At 45.7% G+C, this 18,823-nt stretch overlaps 1 protein-coding gene across 2 annotated transcripts in view; it reads right to left on the bottom strand.

The window, feature by feature from the left end:
• The window catches only part of st18 (ST18 C2H2C-type zinc finger transcription factor), a 77,163-nt gene that overhangs the window by 40,460 nt on the left and 17,880 nt on the right, over positions 1-18,823 (bottom strand). For both annotated transcript variants that reach the window (XM_066682907.1, XM_066682906.1), the window contains exons 3-5: positions 12,175-12,226; positions 7,573-7,603; positions 4,855-5,048 (exon numbers count right to left, since the gene is read on the bottom strand). In XM_066682907.1, coding sequence (XP_066539004.1) covers positions 4,855-5,048; positions 7,573-7,603; positions 12,175-12,226 — 277 coding nt within the window. The remainder of the gene's footprint in view (positions 1-4,854; positions 5,049-7,572; positions 7,604-12,174; positions 12,227-18,823) is intronic.

Raw genomic sequence — 18,823 nt, 5'->3', positions numbered from 1 at the left:
GTTTTCCTGTGTCTTAGACGTCTGTGAGGAAATGTGACACAGACTGGGATTAAGGGGAAGAAACCTTCTGTGGGCCAGGTGTCAATCAAATCTTGGTCAAACTGACATTCGGACCAAGTCTGACCCACACAACACACGCCGTACCCCAGGTCAAGCCCCGCTCATGGTGTCCGGTCTCTGTCCGGCCGTACAACACTGTCCGGGGCCGTAACTGAGTCGTACGAGCCAGGATCTGCACAGAATAGACCCAAATGTGCCTTGGTCCTGGGTATTTCCAAACCCTGACCTTGTGGACGGGGCGTAAGATTCAACACTTTCACACACACTGCTGACACATAATGAGGCGGTATCACTCGTTTAATTGCGGTCAGACAGAGTGGACCACTTAGCAGAACAAATCTCCTTTAAAGGACTTTTCAGAGCCCAAACAGCCCCCGATTAGAATAAGTCATGGTCCGTGATTAACAATGGAACGCTATCAGCCGGATTGATTCAAAATCCATTACTGATCTCTGGAAAAAACTCTGAAACTTACTTGTGGGTTAAAGCTCTTTGGCTGGGGGCGGATTTGTGGTCATTTATTTATTTATTTTATTTTTTTTAATTTTTAGTCCGAATCAATGTTGAGTAGGCGATGGATCTATCCTCTTAGAGTCTTTCCACCACTCAGCCAAGCGCAGCCAACCACTGCGGCCCGGAGCCATGTGATTGGGTTGATTAGAAATTATGGCGTCATTGGGTTTGTTTTATTTTTTATTTTTTTACTGAAGTCAGGGGGGGGTTGGGGGGCTTTCTATGAAGATAAATCCAACTGGAGGCATTAACAGACTGCTACTAGTCTTTAAGAGGGCGCGCAGTAGCCCCCGAACTTAATCCCCACCCGAAATCAGTACTAAATGGGGATAGAAAGCTTGGTAGCGCTCAGAATTCCAGCGCGTTCCTGCCAAAAAACCACGGCAAGCGAGCTTTAGAGGAGTTGAATTTGCTTTTCCGATTTTCTCAGAGCGTGTCGGGAACGGGGGGAGGGGGAGGGGGAGGGGGGTGGGCTTATCCTGAGCCTTTACCAATAAGAGCCATATTGATAGCACATTAAAAACAAACGCTGTGAGAGTTGACGTTTTGACACGGTTTTCATGTCTGCTCTGTGCCGGAGTGAGGTCTTTAACCCAGCTGTGAACGGAGGCTACTGCTGGGTTTATACCAAACACAAGATGCTTTAGTTTTTAAGCCGCCGTGACTCACAGATAAAGGAGCGAGTGCAGGGGGGAGTGCGTACCTGCTTCAGGTGGCGCGCTGCTCACTGTACGCTTCATAAAACATGCTTCCAGTGCAGATACAACGTCTGTTTGTGGAGCTTCTACAGCAGTGGATTTGGATCCGGCTTAAACGGGTTAAATAACAAAACCTTCTTTTTTATATCCCCAGTGTTTGCTGAATTCTCTCCACAAATGGTAGTCATGTTGAACACCGCCCGATCACACAGTGCCCCCAGCCTCTGACTGGGCCAGGCCTGCTGATGTCTAACAGTGGGCTCAGGGTCTTCGGGTTTTAACAGTGAACTGATTACTGAGTAAATCCAAATCAGAATCAGGATCAGAAACGTAATCAGAATCAGAATTATGTTTAGGATCAGTTAGAAACACGATCAGAATTAAGATCAGAATCAGGAGTAGGATGGGGCTTGGCTGATATCATCGTTCGTCTCTGGTTTCATGGCCCTTCATTTGTTTGTTTGCTCATTCATTCAGTCTTTCTTTCTTTCTTCTCGTCCTGTTCAGAGAGGCCTGGAATCACTGGGCGAGGGAGGACCAGTCCATCACTGTCATTGTTGTATAATTGTTTAATAATTAATTAGATCTTTCATGTCTAGCGTGTTATTTGAATCAGAACAGAGCGGGTGTACAACAGCGCAATGCGAGCTCCGGTGAGAACGACCCCCGTGTGAGTGGCACTGTCCACCACCACAAGCAGGTTAACAGGAATGTCTCAAACACTCTCCCATTCTCTCTCTGAGTCTCTCTGAGTCTATCTGAGTCTCTCTGAGTCTACATGTGTCTCTCTGAGTCTATCTGTGCCTCTCTGAGTCTCTCTAAGTCTACATGTGTCTCTCTGAGTCTATCTGTGTATCTCTGAGTCTACCCATGTCTTTCTGTATTTCTAAAAAATATTTCTGTTTTTCTGTATCTTTCTGAGTCTCTCTGAGTCCACCTGGGTCTCTCAGAGTTTATCTGTGTCTCTCTGAATCTTTCTGTGTCTCTCTGAATCTCTCTGAGTCTATCTGTGTCTCTCTGAGTTTATCTGTGTCTCTCTGAATCTCTCTGTGTATCTGAATCTCTCTGTGTCTCTCTGAATCTCACTGAGTCTATCCGTGTCTCTCTGAATCTCTGTGTCTCTTCGAATCTCTCCGAGTCTGCCTGTGTCTCTCTGAGTTTATCTATGTCTCTCTGAATCTCCTTGTGTATCTGAGTCTATCTGTGTCTCTCTGAATCTCACTGAGTCTACCTGTGTCTCTCTGAGTTAATCTGTGTCTCTCTGAATCTCTCTGAGTCTACCTGTGTCTCTCTAAGCTTATCTGTGTCTCTCTGAATCTCTCTGTGTATCTGAGTCTCTCTATGTCTCCACATGTCTCTCTGCATCTGTGTTTGTCTGTGTCTCTCTGTATTTCACTGTGTCTCTCTGTGTTTCCCTGTGTCTCACATAATCTCACTGTGTCTCTGAGTCTCTCTGACTCTCTCTGTTTGTCTCTGAGATCTCTCCACCTTTTTTTTCTGTGTTTCTCTGCTGCTGGACTACATTACCACAGCCACAACCCACAATTTCTGAACGTCTCCAAGTCACTGACTCACTTTGGTCCACTGCAGCTGGTTCAGAAACCTGAGACGTATTTATTTCCTATCGTCTCATATGATGCATATCGTAAAAACACCTCTGAAATATTACTCCTCGGCCGTAACGTCCACACATCCGTCCAGGCCCATGTCTACTACCGCAGCACGCTGGCAGTGTTCCTCTCCTCCTCTCGTTTCTTGAAGGCCATTTGAATCATGACAGAGGCGTGATGATCCAGCCCGGTCCAACCCAGCTGAGAAGTTAGCCAGTTATGCTAAGTTACAATTAGCAGAGTGGGCAACCAGGAGGATTCTGCTCTCCAGATGGAGACGTAGTGCTCACCAAAACCACACACACATGCACCGAGCAGGGGGAAAAAAACTGTGAAGCGCGGTGGGGGTAGAGTGGGGACGAGAGGAGGGAGGGGCTGGGGTGGGGGGTTGGAAACTGAGCCTGTTTGGTGTTGGAACAGGTGAATGATTTGTTCTCCAGAATAGCCATTACCGATGTGAGTGTGTGAGCTGAAGCTTGGCTGACGTCGCTCACACACACACACACTGCCACCACCAAATGGAAGACTACCATCTCCCCCCCACCCCTTTTCCCCAGCCCCACCAACATCCCTCCTCCTTTCCCTCTCTCTCTCTCTCTCTCTTTTTTTCTTTTTGTGCTGCGGCTAAAAAAATCAGATATGCCACGATGAGGGCGGTTCATTCAGCACAGGAGCTCTGCTCGGCTCGGCTCGTCTCGGCTTAGCACCATGTCAGGCCTTTCCTACGTCCACTTTTCTGTTTATTTCCTTGGCTCTTGTGCACTTCCCCTAGTTTCACAAATGTCTCAGGAACATTGTCGACGCAGTGAACGGAGAATGAATTAAATAAAGGAGGAAATAAAATACTAATTCTGATAATATAGAATAATGTTAAGCAGACAGACAGACAGACAGAGAGACAGACAGACACAATGTTATGATGAGTCTGGTGTAACATGGAAACAAATGAATGCCATTTCCAGTGATGCTGCCTCAATTTATTGAGCTGTTGTGTTGTCCATTTAACTACCCACATGTGTCCAATAATGAGGCGTAGACATTATGCCTAATTATGTATATTTGGACTGTGTTTGATGGCCTAACAAAAGCTTTCGAAAGGGACAATTACGTTTGTTGCTTGGTTACATCGTTAAAAATATACCAAATAAGTGCAGATTATAGGGGAGTGTGGATACGCACGTAAAGTACGGGCATTGTTGCCAAAATGTTCATAATTCGTTTCATTAGGAAATGGCAATGTTTTGTTTGCGAGGAAAAAGGCCGACGCTCTAAAACGTAATATCAACTTTTTTCGCTTTTCATGGTTGTGCGCTCCTGTTGCCAAAAATGTTTTTGTTGCTTGAGTGTGTGATCACTTTCTTTTGTCGAGGACGCACAATATAATTTGGTGCCTTCTATTCTCAGTTCCTCGATTTGCATAATTATGCAAGCAGGCACACTTGCTCGAATAAAAGCACTTTTCCGGCCTGCATAATCAAACAGGCGGCGACTGCTTTAACTGCGGCGGCCTAGTTACAATCAGGACTTCCAAAAGGACTCCCGCCCGCTCGGCTGGATCTCTCGGCTCCGGACGCCGGTCGGGAGCAGAGGGACGGAGGGATGGAGGGATGGGAGGTGGACAGAGGGAGGGAGGGAGGGAAGGGTTTGGGAAGGAAAGTGTCGGCTTGCCAGGAATCTCATGATAGATCAGCTGTCCCAAACTTCAGTCTGAGGATGTGACAGACAAACACAGTGGCCCCAGCAGTGTAGTCTTTCGCTTACTGCACTCAATCACGGCGAAAATTAATGTGGTGAGGTGTGTGTGTGTGTGTGTGGGGCGGGGGTTGGATGTTGGATGGATGTAGAGCGGGAAGGGAGGTGAGGAGGAGGAGGAGGAGGCAGGGAGAAAAAAAATATGAATGCAACAGATGGTAGTTTAAAATTCAGCGTCAATTGTTCATCAAAACAGACAAAACAACGGGACATCTGTCTACCTGCTGGAGTGTCAATGTTCCTGGGCGCGTCTTTGTCCTGAGCAGTTGCCAGGTCCTCCTCCCGGTCCTCCTCGCTCAGGCTGGGGCTGGGGCTGTAGTGCCGTGGCTTCATCAGCAGAGATTTCCTCTTGTTAACCGGTGCTCCGCTGGCACCTTCGCCTGCGCTCCTCTTCCTCCCAGCGGAAAGGTGCAGGCTACGGGAGAAAGGAGACACGTGGATGGTCTGTGGGTCATTTCGGCCGCGTGGAAGCTGTCGTAGTGTTTCCCCTGTTTAACCCCTTACAGACTGAAGTCATTTGCCATTCGTTAATCAAAAAATTAGAGCTATGTGTAAAAATCTGAAGCGGTGAAAATGATGTGGAAATAGCTTATCTTTTAGGGAAACTTAAACCCGGCTTCATACCGTGTTGGGAAAATGTGCCGCAACTTTTTACACGTAGTTCTGTCCCCCAAGATCTTAATTCCATGGGGTCTGAGCCTTGACCCTATAAACAGGAGGTCACTGGTTCACTCCTTGGTGCTCGGTGGGGCGTTCTCCTCTGGAGCACTAGGGTGTTCAGCAATAGTGGCAGTGCGTAAAGAAGTGGTGAGTTAGGTTCACGTGCCTCAGTGAAGTTCACCTCTGTCCTCCTGAAGCTGGGGGGGGGGGGGGGGGGGCACTGTGTGTGAACAGGGGGTGATTCAGTGATGGGGGAATTATTTAATTGAGCTTTAATAGACAAAAACGTGTAGATGAACAATAATATAAAAAGAATAAAAAGTCCAGTCCACCAGATAAACACATGGCTATCGTTAGAGTGAGTGCGCGGAGTCGAACTGCTGTAGACTGAACAGGAACATGTCTATAAGCCTATATCCACATATATATCCATCTACAGTATCTTTCTAGATCCTTTGCTTTGCAACAGCTTTGACCCGGGAGACGTAGCTGCGGCTGCGACTGTGGCCACATGATTCTTCTTGCTCTGTTTTGGCCTTGAGTGGAAGCAAAGGTGCACAGACAGGGGTAAAGGGCAAGAGAGGGTGGAGGAGAGTGAGAGGAAGAGGAAAAGAAAAAGACAGAGAGCAATAGACTTATGTTGTGGAGCTAAATGACACACCACAGTGTAAAAAATGAAGTCTCTGGTTTTGCTTTTCCTCTTCCTCTCCTCAACTTTGCCGACTGTTTCTCACTGAGCTAATGCCAGTAGCTGCTCATGAAAGAACCTGAGGAAGGAGAGTCCTGGGTCGAAGTTGCTAGGTGAAGCTTTAGCTCCCTCCCTCTGTCTGGGCTCCACAGGCTCGTTCCACATCAGCGTTCACATGCATCCAACTCTTTTGTTTCAAAACTGTGAATGCATTTTGATTTTGAGGGATATACGGTCTTAGATTTCAGAAATAAATCTGGAAAAAGCTACTCCTCTCCAGCTCTCGTCTCCATCGAGCAGAAAGCTCCTCCATGTGTTCGCCCGGGTGTTCAGAGTAGAAATAAAATGGACAAAGTCGCTCCTCGTATCCCAGACATGCTCCATCAGCCAAAGCATGTTAGCGTCCAGCGTTTGTTTCTGTCTCTGCAGAGGAGATACGAGGCTACGCCGCTGACCAGCGCTGGAACAGGTTTTAATTCCATCGCTAAAAAGCAGAAAGTCATCATACATTTCCCCAGTTAAATTAATGGTATTAAGAGGAAGACTCTTCTTCTTGGCAGCAGTAACAGCTTCTGCTCCTCTGGCAAGGTTTTACACCACATATTGGGACATTTCTGTGAGGATTTGATGACATTTAGCCACAAAACATTAGTAGAATCAGGTACTGATATTGTATGCTGATGTTGGGATACTTCCCAAAGGTATACAACATACACTACATGGACAAAAGTGTCCACACGCTCCACCTACAGGACATTTTATAACATCCCATTACAAATAATTTTGAATGAATATGGAGTTGGTTCCCCCTTTGCAACTCTTTCAGCAGGTGTGGAATTCAGTCTTTGTGCTAGCAGAGACAGCGCACTGCAATTTTACATGGTCTGCCATTTTGTAGCTGAGTTGCTGTGGTTCCTAAACGCTTCCGCTTTTCAACAATACCACTCATGATTCATTGTGGAATATCTAAGAGGGATGAAATTTCACAAACTGACTTGTGGCAACGGGTGGCATTCTATTACAGCACCAGCTCAAAATCAGTGAGTACTGTCACATTACTTTTGTCTGTACATTTAAGGAGCTGAATTCCCTCATTTTAAAAAGCGCACAGCGCTCGTCCTCTGTTTAATGTTTGCTTGACTCTCAGGCACAAAGTCCATATGGAGTCTGTCTTAACCATGTTTCCCATGATGCATTTAGACATGTGGTCCGTGCACTTCCCTCCAAACATGGATCTAACAGAATCCTGATGAGTTTTACTGCAGCGCCACAACCGCCATGACTATTTGTTTCCATAAAGACAGTCATATGGCACCTTGTGCAAAGGGCCAGGGTGGTATTAGATGTGTCCACTGCCAGGAAGGATTAATGGACCATCTGATCACCGGAGCGGTGGTGCCTTGTAATTAAAAACTCCAGCTCTTTGACAATGCGGATGTAGAGAGGAGGTTGGAAGGGTCTTGTAGGTAATACAAGGGTTTGGTGAATGGTATGGTGTTTAGCTGTGGAAGGTTTGTGTGGCTGGAGGCTATGTTGCACAGATCCCGGCACCATATTTGTGCTTGCAGGGAAGCTGTGAACTCTGGCTTACCTGTGAGTGTCAGCGACGCAGTCAGCCGTAACTGCAAACAGAGAGAGAGAGAGAGAGAGAGGGAGAGAGAGAGAGAGGCGGTGGGTAAATACACATGTTTGCATTTCCACAAGCTGGACCTGCACCTGTGCAATGCTCCAGGCCACGACTGCTGCTGTCCTCCAGGGCACTGTGAGCGAGCATCTCACTTTCTCACAGCGGCTTTTAAGCTCAGCATACTCCCGAAATAAAAAAAGATCACCCTTTTCTCCTGTGTCTCTCTAGAGCATGCTTACTTTTCTAAATCCCATCAGCACATGGAGGATTTGCAGGTGAAAAGGATGGACAGGAAATTATAATCAATATGGGTCCGATACAGAAATAATAGCAGTCCGTTTCTGCAGTCGAACCCCTACTTTTGCACATGACTACGGTCGAGCAGGGCGTCTCCGTTCTACTCACAGAAATCAACAGCATTATGGATAACACCACTGTCCTCACATGCCACAACATTAAAACCACTCTCAGCCAAAGTGAATACCATAGATCAGAGGTCACTAACTGGTGATAATGGCCCGGGTCTGGACACACCACACTCCTCACAGACAGTCACCCGGAGGAAACCCACGCAGACACAGAGAGAACACACCACACTCCTCACAGACAGTCACCCGGAGGAAACCCACGCAGACACAGAGAGAACACACCACACTCCTCACAGACAGTCACCCAGAGGAAACCCACGCAGACACAGGGAGAACACACCACACTCCTCACAGACAGTCACCCGGAGCAGGACTCGAACCCACAACCTCCAGGACCCTGGAGCTGTGACAGAGACACTCTGCTGCTCCACAGTGCCGCTCATTTGACATTCAGCTGTTGTTAAATACATAAAATGTTGCTATAACCCCTCGGCTATTTCAGTTTTCAGGACGTGGCACTGATCATAAAACTTTATCATAAGTGAGACATTTTGATTTTCTAGACTTTAGCTTGAGGAGGTTTTCTCTAACTGGACATCCATGAGTTTTAATGAAATCCCCTGCTGTAGGTGATCGGGCTACAGTGGCCCCTCACTCATTCTCCTGAACCTGTCTGTGCCCGTGCTCAGGTTTTCAGCGCAAGACTTACGCCATAAATCTACAGCCAATCAAATTGTTACGGCTGCTCCGCTCCTCGCTTTCATTGGCAGCAAGTGAGCTGCTGAGGACCAGGATGAAGAAATTCAAGGCGCTGTTCTCCAGAGTTATTCCTCAGTTATAGGAGCGTGTAACAGGGCTTTGGACATACTGGCTGTTCCAGGTTTGTGTTAAAGGAACCTCAACCCCCCAAACACTGCACGGTCAAACTGTGAAAGAGAAAAAGCAGGGCGCAGTGAAGGGGTCTCTGCACAGCGTCAGCTGCTGGGAAACAGACTCAGTGAAGAACTTTATTCCTGAGGAGAGCACCGGAGCCGGACGACATGCTCCATGTCTCACTCCATTTGGAGAAAAGGAGCATCTCATCCTCTTCACAACAGAACAAACCTCATAGCAATAACAGTTTAGAAAATGTGATTCCCTTACACTGCTAGAGAACGAGACGCAGGGAGCACGAGAGTGAAAATGAGCCGGTGAGAGAAAGAGAAAGAGAGAAGTAGATGAAGTGAGGATGTGAGAGAGGAAGAGAGAAAGAGAGAGAGGAGAAAAGTGAGCAAATAAGAGAGAGACTGAGAATGAAGCGTAGAGAAAAAGAAAGGGAGGGGTTTGTGGGAGGGACGGAGAGAGAGAGAGAGAGAGAGAGAGAGAGAGAGAGAGAGAGACGACAGCCAGGGTGCCGGGGTAATCTCATTCACGTGCTTCCCTTGTTGAAGTCTCAGTCAAGCTGCTGTGAGTGCTGTGCTGCTGGAGTAGGATGGGTTCGGTACCGAGGCCTGACACTGAGCCCAAATGACAGTCATTGTCATGATCCAGTCAATGGCTCCATTCACACACTCACACACACACACACACACACGCTGCTGCACTTGTCAGTGGCCGAGCTGCTGCGTAATGAAGGCAGAGCTGGTGAATAATGCATCCCCTCAGCACACACTAACCACTCTCTGAATGAAGAAGATTAATATTCACACCAACAGCGTGTGACGTGCCTCTGCTGAAGGCCTTGCTTCCTGAAGACACAGGAACAAGGAGAGTTCCCACGGCCCTCACTCTCCTCACAGAGCTGCTCTGACCTGAGTGTTCTGACCCGGTTCTATCAGAGCGGAGTTAACTCTATCAGCGGTGCATGTTCTGACCCGGTTCTATCAGAGCGGAGTTAACTCTATCAGCGGTGCGTGTTCTGACCCGGTTCTATCAGAGCGGAGTTAACTCTATCAGCGGTGCGTGTTCTGACCCGGTTCTATCAGAGCGGAGTTAACTCTTTCAGCGGTGCGTGTTCTGACCCGGTTCTATCATAGCGGAGTTAACTCTATCAGCGGTGCGTGTTCTGACCCGGTTCTATCAGGGTGGAGTTAACTCTTTCAGCGGTGCATGTTCTGACCCGGTTCTATCAGAGCGGAGTTAACTCTATCAGCAGTGCATGTTCTGACCCGGTTCTATCAGAGCGGAGTTAACTCTGTAAGCGGTGCGTGTTCTGACCCGGTTCTATCAGAGCGGAGTTAACTCTATCAGCGGTGCGTGTTCTGACCCGGTTCTATCAGAGCGGAGTTAACTCTTTCAGCGGTGCGTGTTCTGACCCGGTTCTATCATAGCGGAGTTAACTCTATCAGCGGTGCGTGTTCTGACCCGGTTCTATCAGGGTGGAGTTAACTCTTTCAGCGGTGCATGTTCTGACCCGGTTCTATCAGAGCGGAGTTAACTCTATCAGCAGTGCATGTTCTGACCCGGTTCTATCAGAGCGGAGTTAACTCTGTAAGCGGTGCGTGTTCTGACCCGGTTCTATCAGAGCGGAGTTAACTCTATCAGCGGTGCGTGTTCTGACCCGGTTCTATCAGAGCGGAGTTAACTCTATCAGCGGTGCGTGTTCTGACCCGGTTCTATCAGAGTGGAGTTAATTCTATCAGCGGTGCGTGTTCTGACCCGGTTGTTTCAGAGTGGAGTTAACTCTATCAGCGGTGCGTGTTCTGACCCGGTTCTATCAGAGCGGAGTTAACTCTATCAGCGGTGCGTGTTCTGACCCGGTTGTTTCAGAGTGGAGTTAACTCTATCAGCGGTGCGTGTTCTGACCCGGTTCTATCAGAGCGGAGTTAACTCTATCAGCGGTGCGTGTTCTGACCCGGTTCTATCAGAGTGGAGTTAATTCTATCAGCGGTGCGTGTTCTGATCCGGTTCTATCAGAGCGGAGTTAACTCTTTCAGCGGTGCGTGTTCTGACCCGGTTCTATCAGAGCAGAGTTAACTCTATCAGCAGTGCGTGTTCTGACCCGGTTCTATCAGAGCGGAGTTAACTCTTTCAGCGGTGCGTGTTCTGACCCGGTTCTATCATAGCGAAGTTAACTCTATCAGCGGTGCGTGTTCTGACCCGGTTCTATCAGAGCGGAGTTAACTCTTTCAGCGGTGCATGTTCTGACCCGGTTCTATCAGAGCGGAGTTAAGTCGTTCAGCAGTGCATGTTCTGACCCGATTCTATCAGAGTGGAGTTAACCCTTTCAGCGGTGCGTGTTCTGACCCAGTTCTATCAGAGCGGTGTTAACTCCATCAGTGGCATGTTCTGACCCGGTTCTGTCAGAGCGGTGTTAACTCCATCAGTGAGACTTGGACCCCCGGACCCTGTCTCTGCTCACAGCTCATCCTTCCTCCGAGCACTTTGGGTCGGTTCTGATGACTGCACACATAGACCCCAGTTCAGGAGACTGACCAATACCTTTTGACCATCACAGTGTGGCCCTCAGATCCCACTGACCATTTCTCCTGCTTCCAACATCACCTTCAAGAAATGATCGACACAACCCCACCCCCACCCACAGGGGCCACAGCAACTAGATCATCAGTGTTACTGAATTCACCTGGCAGTGGTTTTAATATTGTGGCTGATTAGTGTGTATCTGAAGTCTTTATTTCCTCCTGTTCCTCAGCGCTCAGGACCCCCACAGAGCAGGTGTGATGTGGTGGTGGATCATTCTCAGCGCTGCAGTGACACTGACGTGGTGGTGGTGTGTTAGTGTGTGTTGTGCTGGTGTAGAGTGGATCAGACACAGCAGTGCTGCTGGAGTTTTTAAACCCCTCAGTGTCTGGACTGAGAACAGTCCACCGACCAAAAACATCCAGCCGACAGCGTCCTGTGTCACTGATGAAGGACTAGAGGACGAGCGACACACACTGTGCAGCGACAGATGAGCTACTGTCTCTGACTCTACATCTACAAGGTGGACCAACGAGGGAGGAGTGTCTCACAGAGTGGACAGAGAGTGGACACAGGGTTTAAAAACTCCAGCAGCACTGCTGTGTCTGATCCACTCTACACCAGCACAACACACACTAACACACCACCACCACGTCAGTGTCACTGCAGCGCTGAGAATGATCCACCACCACATCACACCTGCTCTGTGGGGGTCCTGAGCGCTGAGGAACAGGGGGGAGAGGGGTAAGAAGGTATGTGGTGTGAATCGGAAGTGTGAGGAGGTGGGAGGGGCACTTACAGATGCTGCCGTTGCGTGCTTCAACACGGCTGTCATCTGCTTCCGAGTCCATCTGTAAGAGAGGTGAGAGAGGGTCAGAGAGAGAGAAAATCAGAGGAGTTAGAGATTCTCAGAATGAAAGATTTGATCCTCGGAAATTAGACATGAATGAAAAGGAAATGCTTCAGGGTGTTTATCTCTACTCTAACGGACAGATAATGATTTGCTCCTTTTGTTTAAAACTGCATTCATGAGGAAAAAATACCCGATCAAACATCACGTACATCATACAGCCCATGCATACACTACAAACGATCTCAAGCCACCTTGGGTTGGACAAGCGCTGCGGAACGGCGAAGAGTAGAGGACAAAGTGTGCTCCCGTTTGAAGCGAGGCAGGAGTTGCTGTGAACGAGGAGGAACCTTGAGGAGGAGCACTCGAATAACAAAGTGCACTGTTGTGTATGTATATTGTGCTCATGCGGATGAGGCCAGTAATAAGGGATCCTTATGAAACCTTCGTTTCAAAGGGCCTTGGATGTGTATAGAATTAATACACACAGCCTATAAGCATCTGCCCAGCTGCAGCAGAGACAACAAAAGCAGAAAGGCCGAGATCCAGGACGAGAGAACACAGGAACTCCAACAACAACAACCAGCCGGAGAAGCGGAAGTTACACCATGAGGTCCTGGAGATAATGAGTGAGGGGTACTGACATCGTAAAACATCTCCCTCATTGTCCCTCACCGTGAGGTAGCGTGGACAGATGTCTGGCTTTCGGACGGACAGCATGCGACGGCATCTGGCTCCTCTGGTGTGTCTACACTGTATTTTACAGTAGAAAATGTGTGCGTGGCGCTGGGGAGGCTGCCTCTCGCTGAAAGACGCAGATATTAAAACATTTGCTGAAGTTTAATCACAAAAACAAACCTGAACTCTAGAAGGCAGGCTGCATCCTAACTGTGTACTACAAATAAAACTATTGGGTCACAACACAAGGCTCAAGCTAAACTCAGTCTCAGCAAATGGAGGAGAGACCGATAACGGATATTTCAGCTTTCCCTGATATTTACACGTCTCTGTACGATTATAAACATGTATTAAACTGAACAAAGCATGGAGGAAGTTGTCACACTTGTTCAATGTTTTAATAAAGTGGGAAGTGCTGAGATTAAAATCATTAAATATCAAAATTCATAATGATTATATATTCTGGTGTATTTCTCATAATTATGACCTAATATCTCATTATTATTACCTAGTGTCTCATAATTATGTGTTAGTATCTCATAATTATGATATATTATCTCATCATTGTGACTTACTATCTCATTAATATTACATGGTATTTCTTAATAATGACTTTGTATCTCATTATTATGACTTAGCATCTCATTATTATCACTTACTATCTCATTATTAAGACTTACTATCTCATAATTATTACCTAGTATCTCATAATTATGACTAAGTATCTCATTATTATCTCGTACTATCTCATTATCATGACTTACTATCTCATTATTAAGACTTGTTATCTCTTTATTATCTCTTACTATCTCATTATTAAGACTTGTTATCTCATTATTATCTCTTACTATCTCATTATTAAGACTTGTTATCTCTTTATTATCTCTTACTATCTCATTATTAAGACTTGTTATCTCATTATTATCTCTTACTATCTCATTATTAAGACTTGTTATCTCATTATTATCTCTTACTATCTCATTATTAAGACTTGTTATCTCTTTATTATCTCTTACTATCTCATTATTAAGACTTGTTATCTCTTTATTATCTCTTACTATCTCATTATTAAGACTTGTTATCTCTTTATTATCTCTTACTATCTCATTATTAAGACTTAGTATCTCATAATTTTGACTTACTATCTCATTATAATTACTTAGTGTCTCATAATTCCTATTTTTGTGGAAGTGATGGAAACGGGCTTCCGTAAATTTCTAATCTATATAATTTTGTCGCTAGTCAAATGTAAACTTGGCTTTTAACGTGAAGTCACAATGTAACTAACTCTAACCCCCCACCAATTCCCTTCAACAAACTGAGACCCATTAAGTTAGTCCTGATTCTGAGGAGTAACTTAATGGTGGTAGCCCTTCTCCTCAGCCACAGTGTGCTGGAGTGTGACTGCTACCAGACAGCCTTGCACGAGTGGCATCTCATGTTGGGCGACGCTTTCATATTCACTGTCGCTTAATTGGCCGGTGGATGCAAAGCTGCAGCTGAAAAAGCGACGCGAGATGGAAGGGTTCACTTCAGGGAGAGGCCAGGCAGCAGTGGCCGAAATGTAATGACGTAAAATGGTGCTAGGAAAAGTAGCAGTGAAAGGGGGTTTTTAGACAAAAAGAGTTGTTAATGCCCTTCCCCGCTACACACCCGCCCCCTTACCACCACTATACACACATGCACACACATCCTCTCTCTCTCTCTCTCTCTCTCTCTCTCTCTCTCTCTCTCTCTCTCGCACTCTCACTCTCACTATGCCAGCGTCGCCTTGCCGGTCCCAAATAAAACCTATTAAATGTAATTATTCCGGGCTGATGGCGGTGTATAGTGGTCAGAGGGGCTGTGGCAGGCTCTCTCTGAGTCACAGGCTGTGCTGTTACTCCAGGCGTAATGGGAAACATGACTCCTCTTTCTCTCTCTCTCTCTCTCTCTCTCTCTCTCTCTCTCTCTCTCTCTCTCTCTCTCTCTCTCTCTCTCTCTCTCTCTCTCTCCCTCTTTCGCTCTCTCTCCCCTCTCTCTGCTTGGCTGTTGTGATTGAAGGCACTGACCTGTCATACATTTATAATAGGGGGAGCAGGTGTGGCAGTGATGGGCCTTAATTTCCTTTAATAAACCTTTTATGTGGTCCACTCTTAATGCCACGCCGGCCCTCTCCTGGCTCCCAGAGCGTAATAGCTTCATTACTTTTGATTACCGGGGGTCCCTATCGAGACAAACAACTCCCAAACACTATAGATTACATTCTGTAATAACTAATGTACCTGATTAGTTCATTACACTCTTCACTGTTTTGCACACACACGCATTTACGCAGATGCAGAGGTGTACGTTTCCGCGGCGGGGTCCAAAGACAGAAGCAAGGGACGCTCGAACTGGGTTGATTACGTACGACAACAGCCATCTTCCCCCGCCACAGACGGCTTTTGTTTGAGTAACGCGGGTGGACGCTAGCTAACTGCTGCATTTCCACGCAGGGTTATGTAACTGAATTCTCCTTAGGTCCTGAATGACCTTCAGCGACCTCCACACAATTTTTAGGACAGCAGCAGGTGGTAAACAAGTCTTGAAATAAAATCACTGCCTAGAGCAAACAGTGAGCCCTCACAGCTTCACTAAGAGACATTCTCAAGTCTCCAGGCTTCGGTACAGTTTTAGTTTGGTCTCATTATTCGCTACAAGCACTGCTTTGTAAAAAAAATTAAACCCAACCGGTTCAGCACTACTTCAAAGAATATGTTTTGTTGTAGGACAAGGACAGTTTCCTGAGGCGAAGCACTCTGTAGTTTGGAGCATTTTGTTAAATGTGAGTGAGTCTGTATTTGCGGTGATTAAACTGAAGTACGTCTTGGTGTGTGAGCTAACGCAGCTAATACAGCTGTTCTAAAGCTTTAAAAACTGAAACTGCTAACACAGCTTAAGCAGATAACACCTGATTAAAATCTGAATGAGATACTTTGTGTATGTGACTGCAGCTGATATTTACTACAATTTCATGATGAAGAGAGTCGCAGGAAACATGAGATACACCTGAGACACACCTCAAAGACTGACAGAACACTAGTGAGGCTGCACCGAGACACAGCACGGCATCCCAGAACAGCAAGTGGTTCTTCAGCGTACTAATGTTTTTACAACATCGAAGCTTATTTGTAATCAAAATACATTTTTTCATATAAAATACAGAAGATGTTTCCTCTCCATGTGCTGCTCTGGAAACCGCTCTAATGTGTTTACAAAGCCCCAGTGTCTGTAAATGGGTAAAAAAAACAAAGTGTCTGGGTCCGGTGCTAGTCTTTCTCTCTCTCTGCTCACGGCAGAGAAACGCCATCTGGAGGTTTTTAGACAACGGAGAGACTCCAAACGCTGAAAAGCACCAACCGAGATGAGGATGTTGCTCTATTCCTGCTCCATAGGGGGGTAACACTGACTTATTTTAACTGTTACAGATCACTTAAGGTGGAAATGTCTCTAAACTCTGGAGACGGAGAACTGCGTTAGCGACAGTGCTACAAACTACACACCTTGAGTTACACATGAGTTTCTGTGGGAATTCAAACAGTGAATAAACACTTATAGATGAATTACACTTCAGAGGTGTACAAACAACAGTCGTTATTCTTCTCAAACACAACATTCCACCTTAAAAGACAAGGAGATCCTGAACGTAAACCTCCCAGAGAGAACTGCATTTCCCCAGAATCAGACATCCCCTTTAAATGTGTGCGCATATTTACGGTTGTAAATGATACAATATATAACTCATATATATTCATCTATCACTAACTACACATGTGTAAGAGTTCCAGCACCTATAAACGAATCCAAGTTAAACCTGAAAATGCAGACTTTGTTCAGACGTTTCTGTTTCTTCTGTTGACTTTATGTCGATTAGATACTTCTGATTAATGTATTCATCTTTTCTCATATTGACTACTGCAACTCACTTCTTTATGGGCTACGAGTTAAACTGAAGTCCAGAATTCCAGCGTACAGCTCATTTCACTCCTGTTCTTCAACAATTACACTGGCTCCCTGTAGAGTGTAAACTAAAAAAACTAAATTCTTCTTTTAACCTTTAAGGCTCAACATGGTCTGGCTCCTACACACCTCTCTGCTCTTATTTCTTCACACTTTAATAAATGTACACACGTATTTGTCTTAACGTGTACTGAAGGATCAAAAGTAAAAGTATGATGGTTATTACGGCTCTAACGCCCTGGTATCGTTTCTGAAACAAGACTCTGGTGAATGGCCTCTTTTCAGATAAAAACACTTCAGAGTCTCCCTCAGTTTCAGCAACATTTCACTACAGTGTCATTAATGACTCTGACACTGATCTCTATTAAAAGTCTCATAAAGCATTAAACGCCGAGGCACACTGTGTCCATCAGGTAGAACCCAGCTGCTGTGAAATTACAGCTTCGTGAACAGGTTTGGTTTAAGATTTATCTGTAACTTAGTCACGAGTTTAACTTTAATAATAATAATTGTAATTAACGGGGTGTCAGGGCCAGGGCGGGTTCAGATTCTCCTCCGTCCTCGTGTCGCACGCTCTCCCGCTGGCGCTGACCCGGAGAGGAGCTCTGTCTGGGCCCCGCCTCTTTAACACAGCGCTGGAACCTGATTGGTGCGTTACGCTCTTCTTTAGTTTGGACGTTTATATTTCTTTAAGCACCGCTTCAGACAAAAGTAACGACAGATTTCTCAGAATGTAGTGGAGTAAAAAGTAAGATATTTGACTTTAAAATGTGGTGAAGTTAAACTGTCCCCAAAGTAAACTACTCCAGTAAACTACAGATACACAATAAACTACTAAAGTACAGTAACCATCACATTCACTTCACTACGGTCCACCTCTGGATCCAACTCCTAAGGAAACAAAGGTTGGTGGCCACTTGCCTCATTCAGTCTCATCCACTCAGAGAGGGTAGAGTTAGATGGGTTTGTTGAAAGAAGCTAAAGCTAGTTTCTCTGTAGTTGAGCCTGAGCTATTAGCAGTGAGCGCGCTAGCTAGCTTGTATTTGGTATAACAGGATTAACAATCTGAATATTTGAGGTTCATTTTATTACATATAGCACCTGGAAATGAATCTTGCTTTAACAGTTTGTCTTCTGTGTTAGTGACAATCACAGAACCACAACAAACGCTAACACTAACCCATCCCTCATGCTTTTGACTTTATGTGTAAAATCCGGAATACGTGAGACCCAGAATCAATGGACACCATGTAGAAACACACCCAGGACTGTACCACTTTAGAATTAGCCTGCACTTAAATAGATTTATAAATGGTTTACAATCTGTTTATTAATTAGGCTGTTAATACATCCATAGTCATTAATAATCAGTTATAACAGATAGAAAGCGCACCGTTGCTGTTTGCCAAATAGTGAGCCCACATCTATCTACAGTTAAACCTCAGATCTTGCCAAATACTGCCCTCACTGTGTCTCCTCCATCAGTCGACTTTAACCCTGTCAGCTCCAGCGCATATTTGTTAATAAGTTTAACCCTTGAATCACCATGTTTACGCTGTTTACCTCTTTGTAGACGCTGATGATACTGTGGTGAACTTTAACACGTGAAACGACTAAACTCACATTCTAAAGTCTGAGACATTTACAGTAAGTTCTGACACGTCCAGTACTAGACGAAAAAGAGGTCACTGTTTTTAACTCTTTGTTACAAACGATTATCAATGATTTTTAAGCTGTTTAACCGTTTATTTCTAAACCATTCATAAAGCTTTAGAAGTGTAGTCTTATTTTAAAGTGGTACCCCCAGGACAGAGCACCAGTCCCTCACAGGGGTAGAGGAGTACACACACTACTGCATACGAACACATCTGTTACAGTGAGTGAGAAAATAACGTGACCTGAAACAGACTGGGGCTGAAAGAGTTAATCTACCTGATAA

The sequence above is a fragment of the Hoplias malabaricus genome, chromosome 10 (assembly GCF_029633855.1).
Source record: "Hoplias malabaricus isolate fHopMal1 chromosome 10, fHopMal1.hap1, whole genome shotgun sequence".
Classification (NCBI taxonomy): domain Eukaryota; kingdom Metazoa; phylum Chordata; class Actinopteri; order Characiformes; family Erythrinidae; genus Hoplias; species Hoplias malabaricus.
The sequence above is the reverse complement of the archived record's forward strand: the minus strand, read 5'-3'. Positions and strand labels throughout refer to the sequence as shown.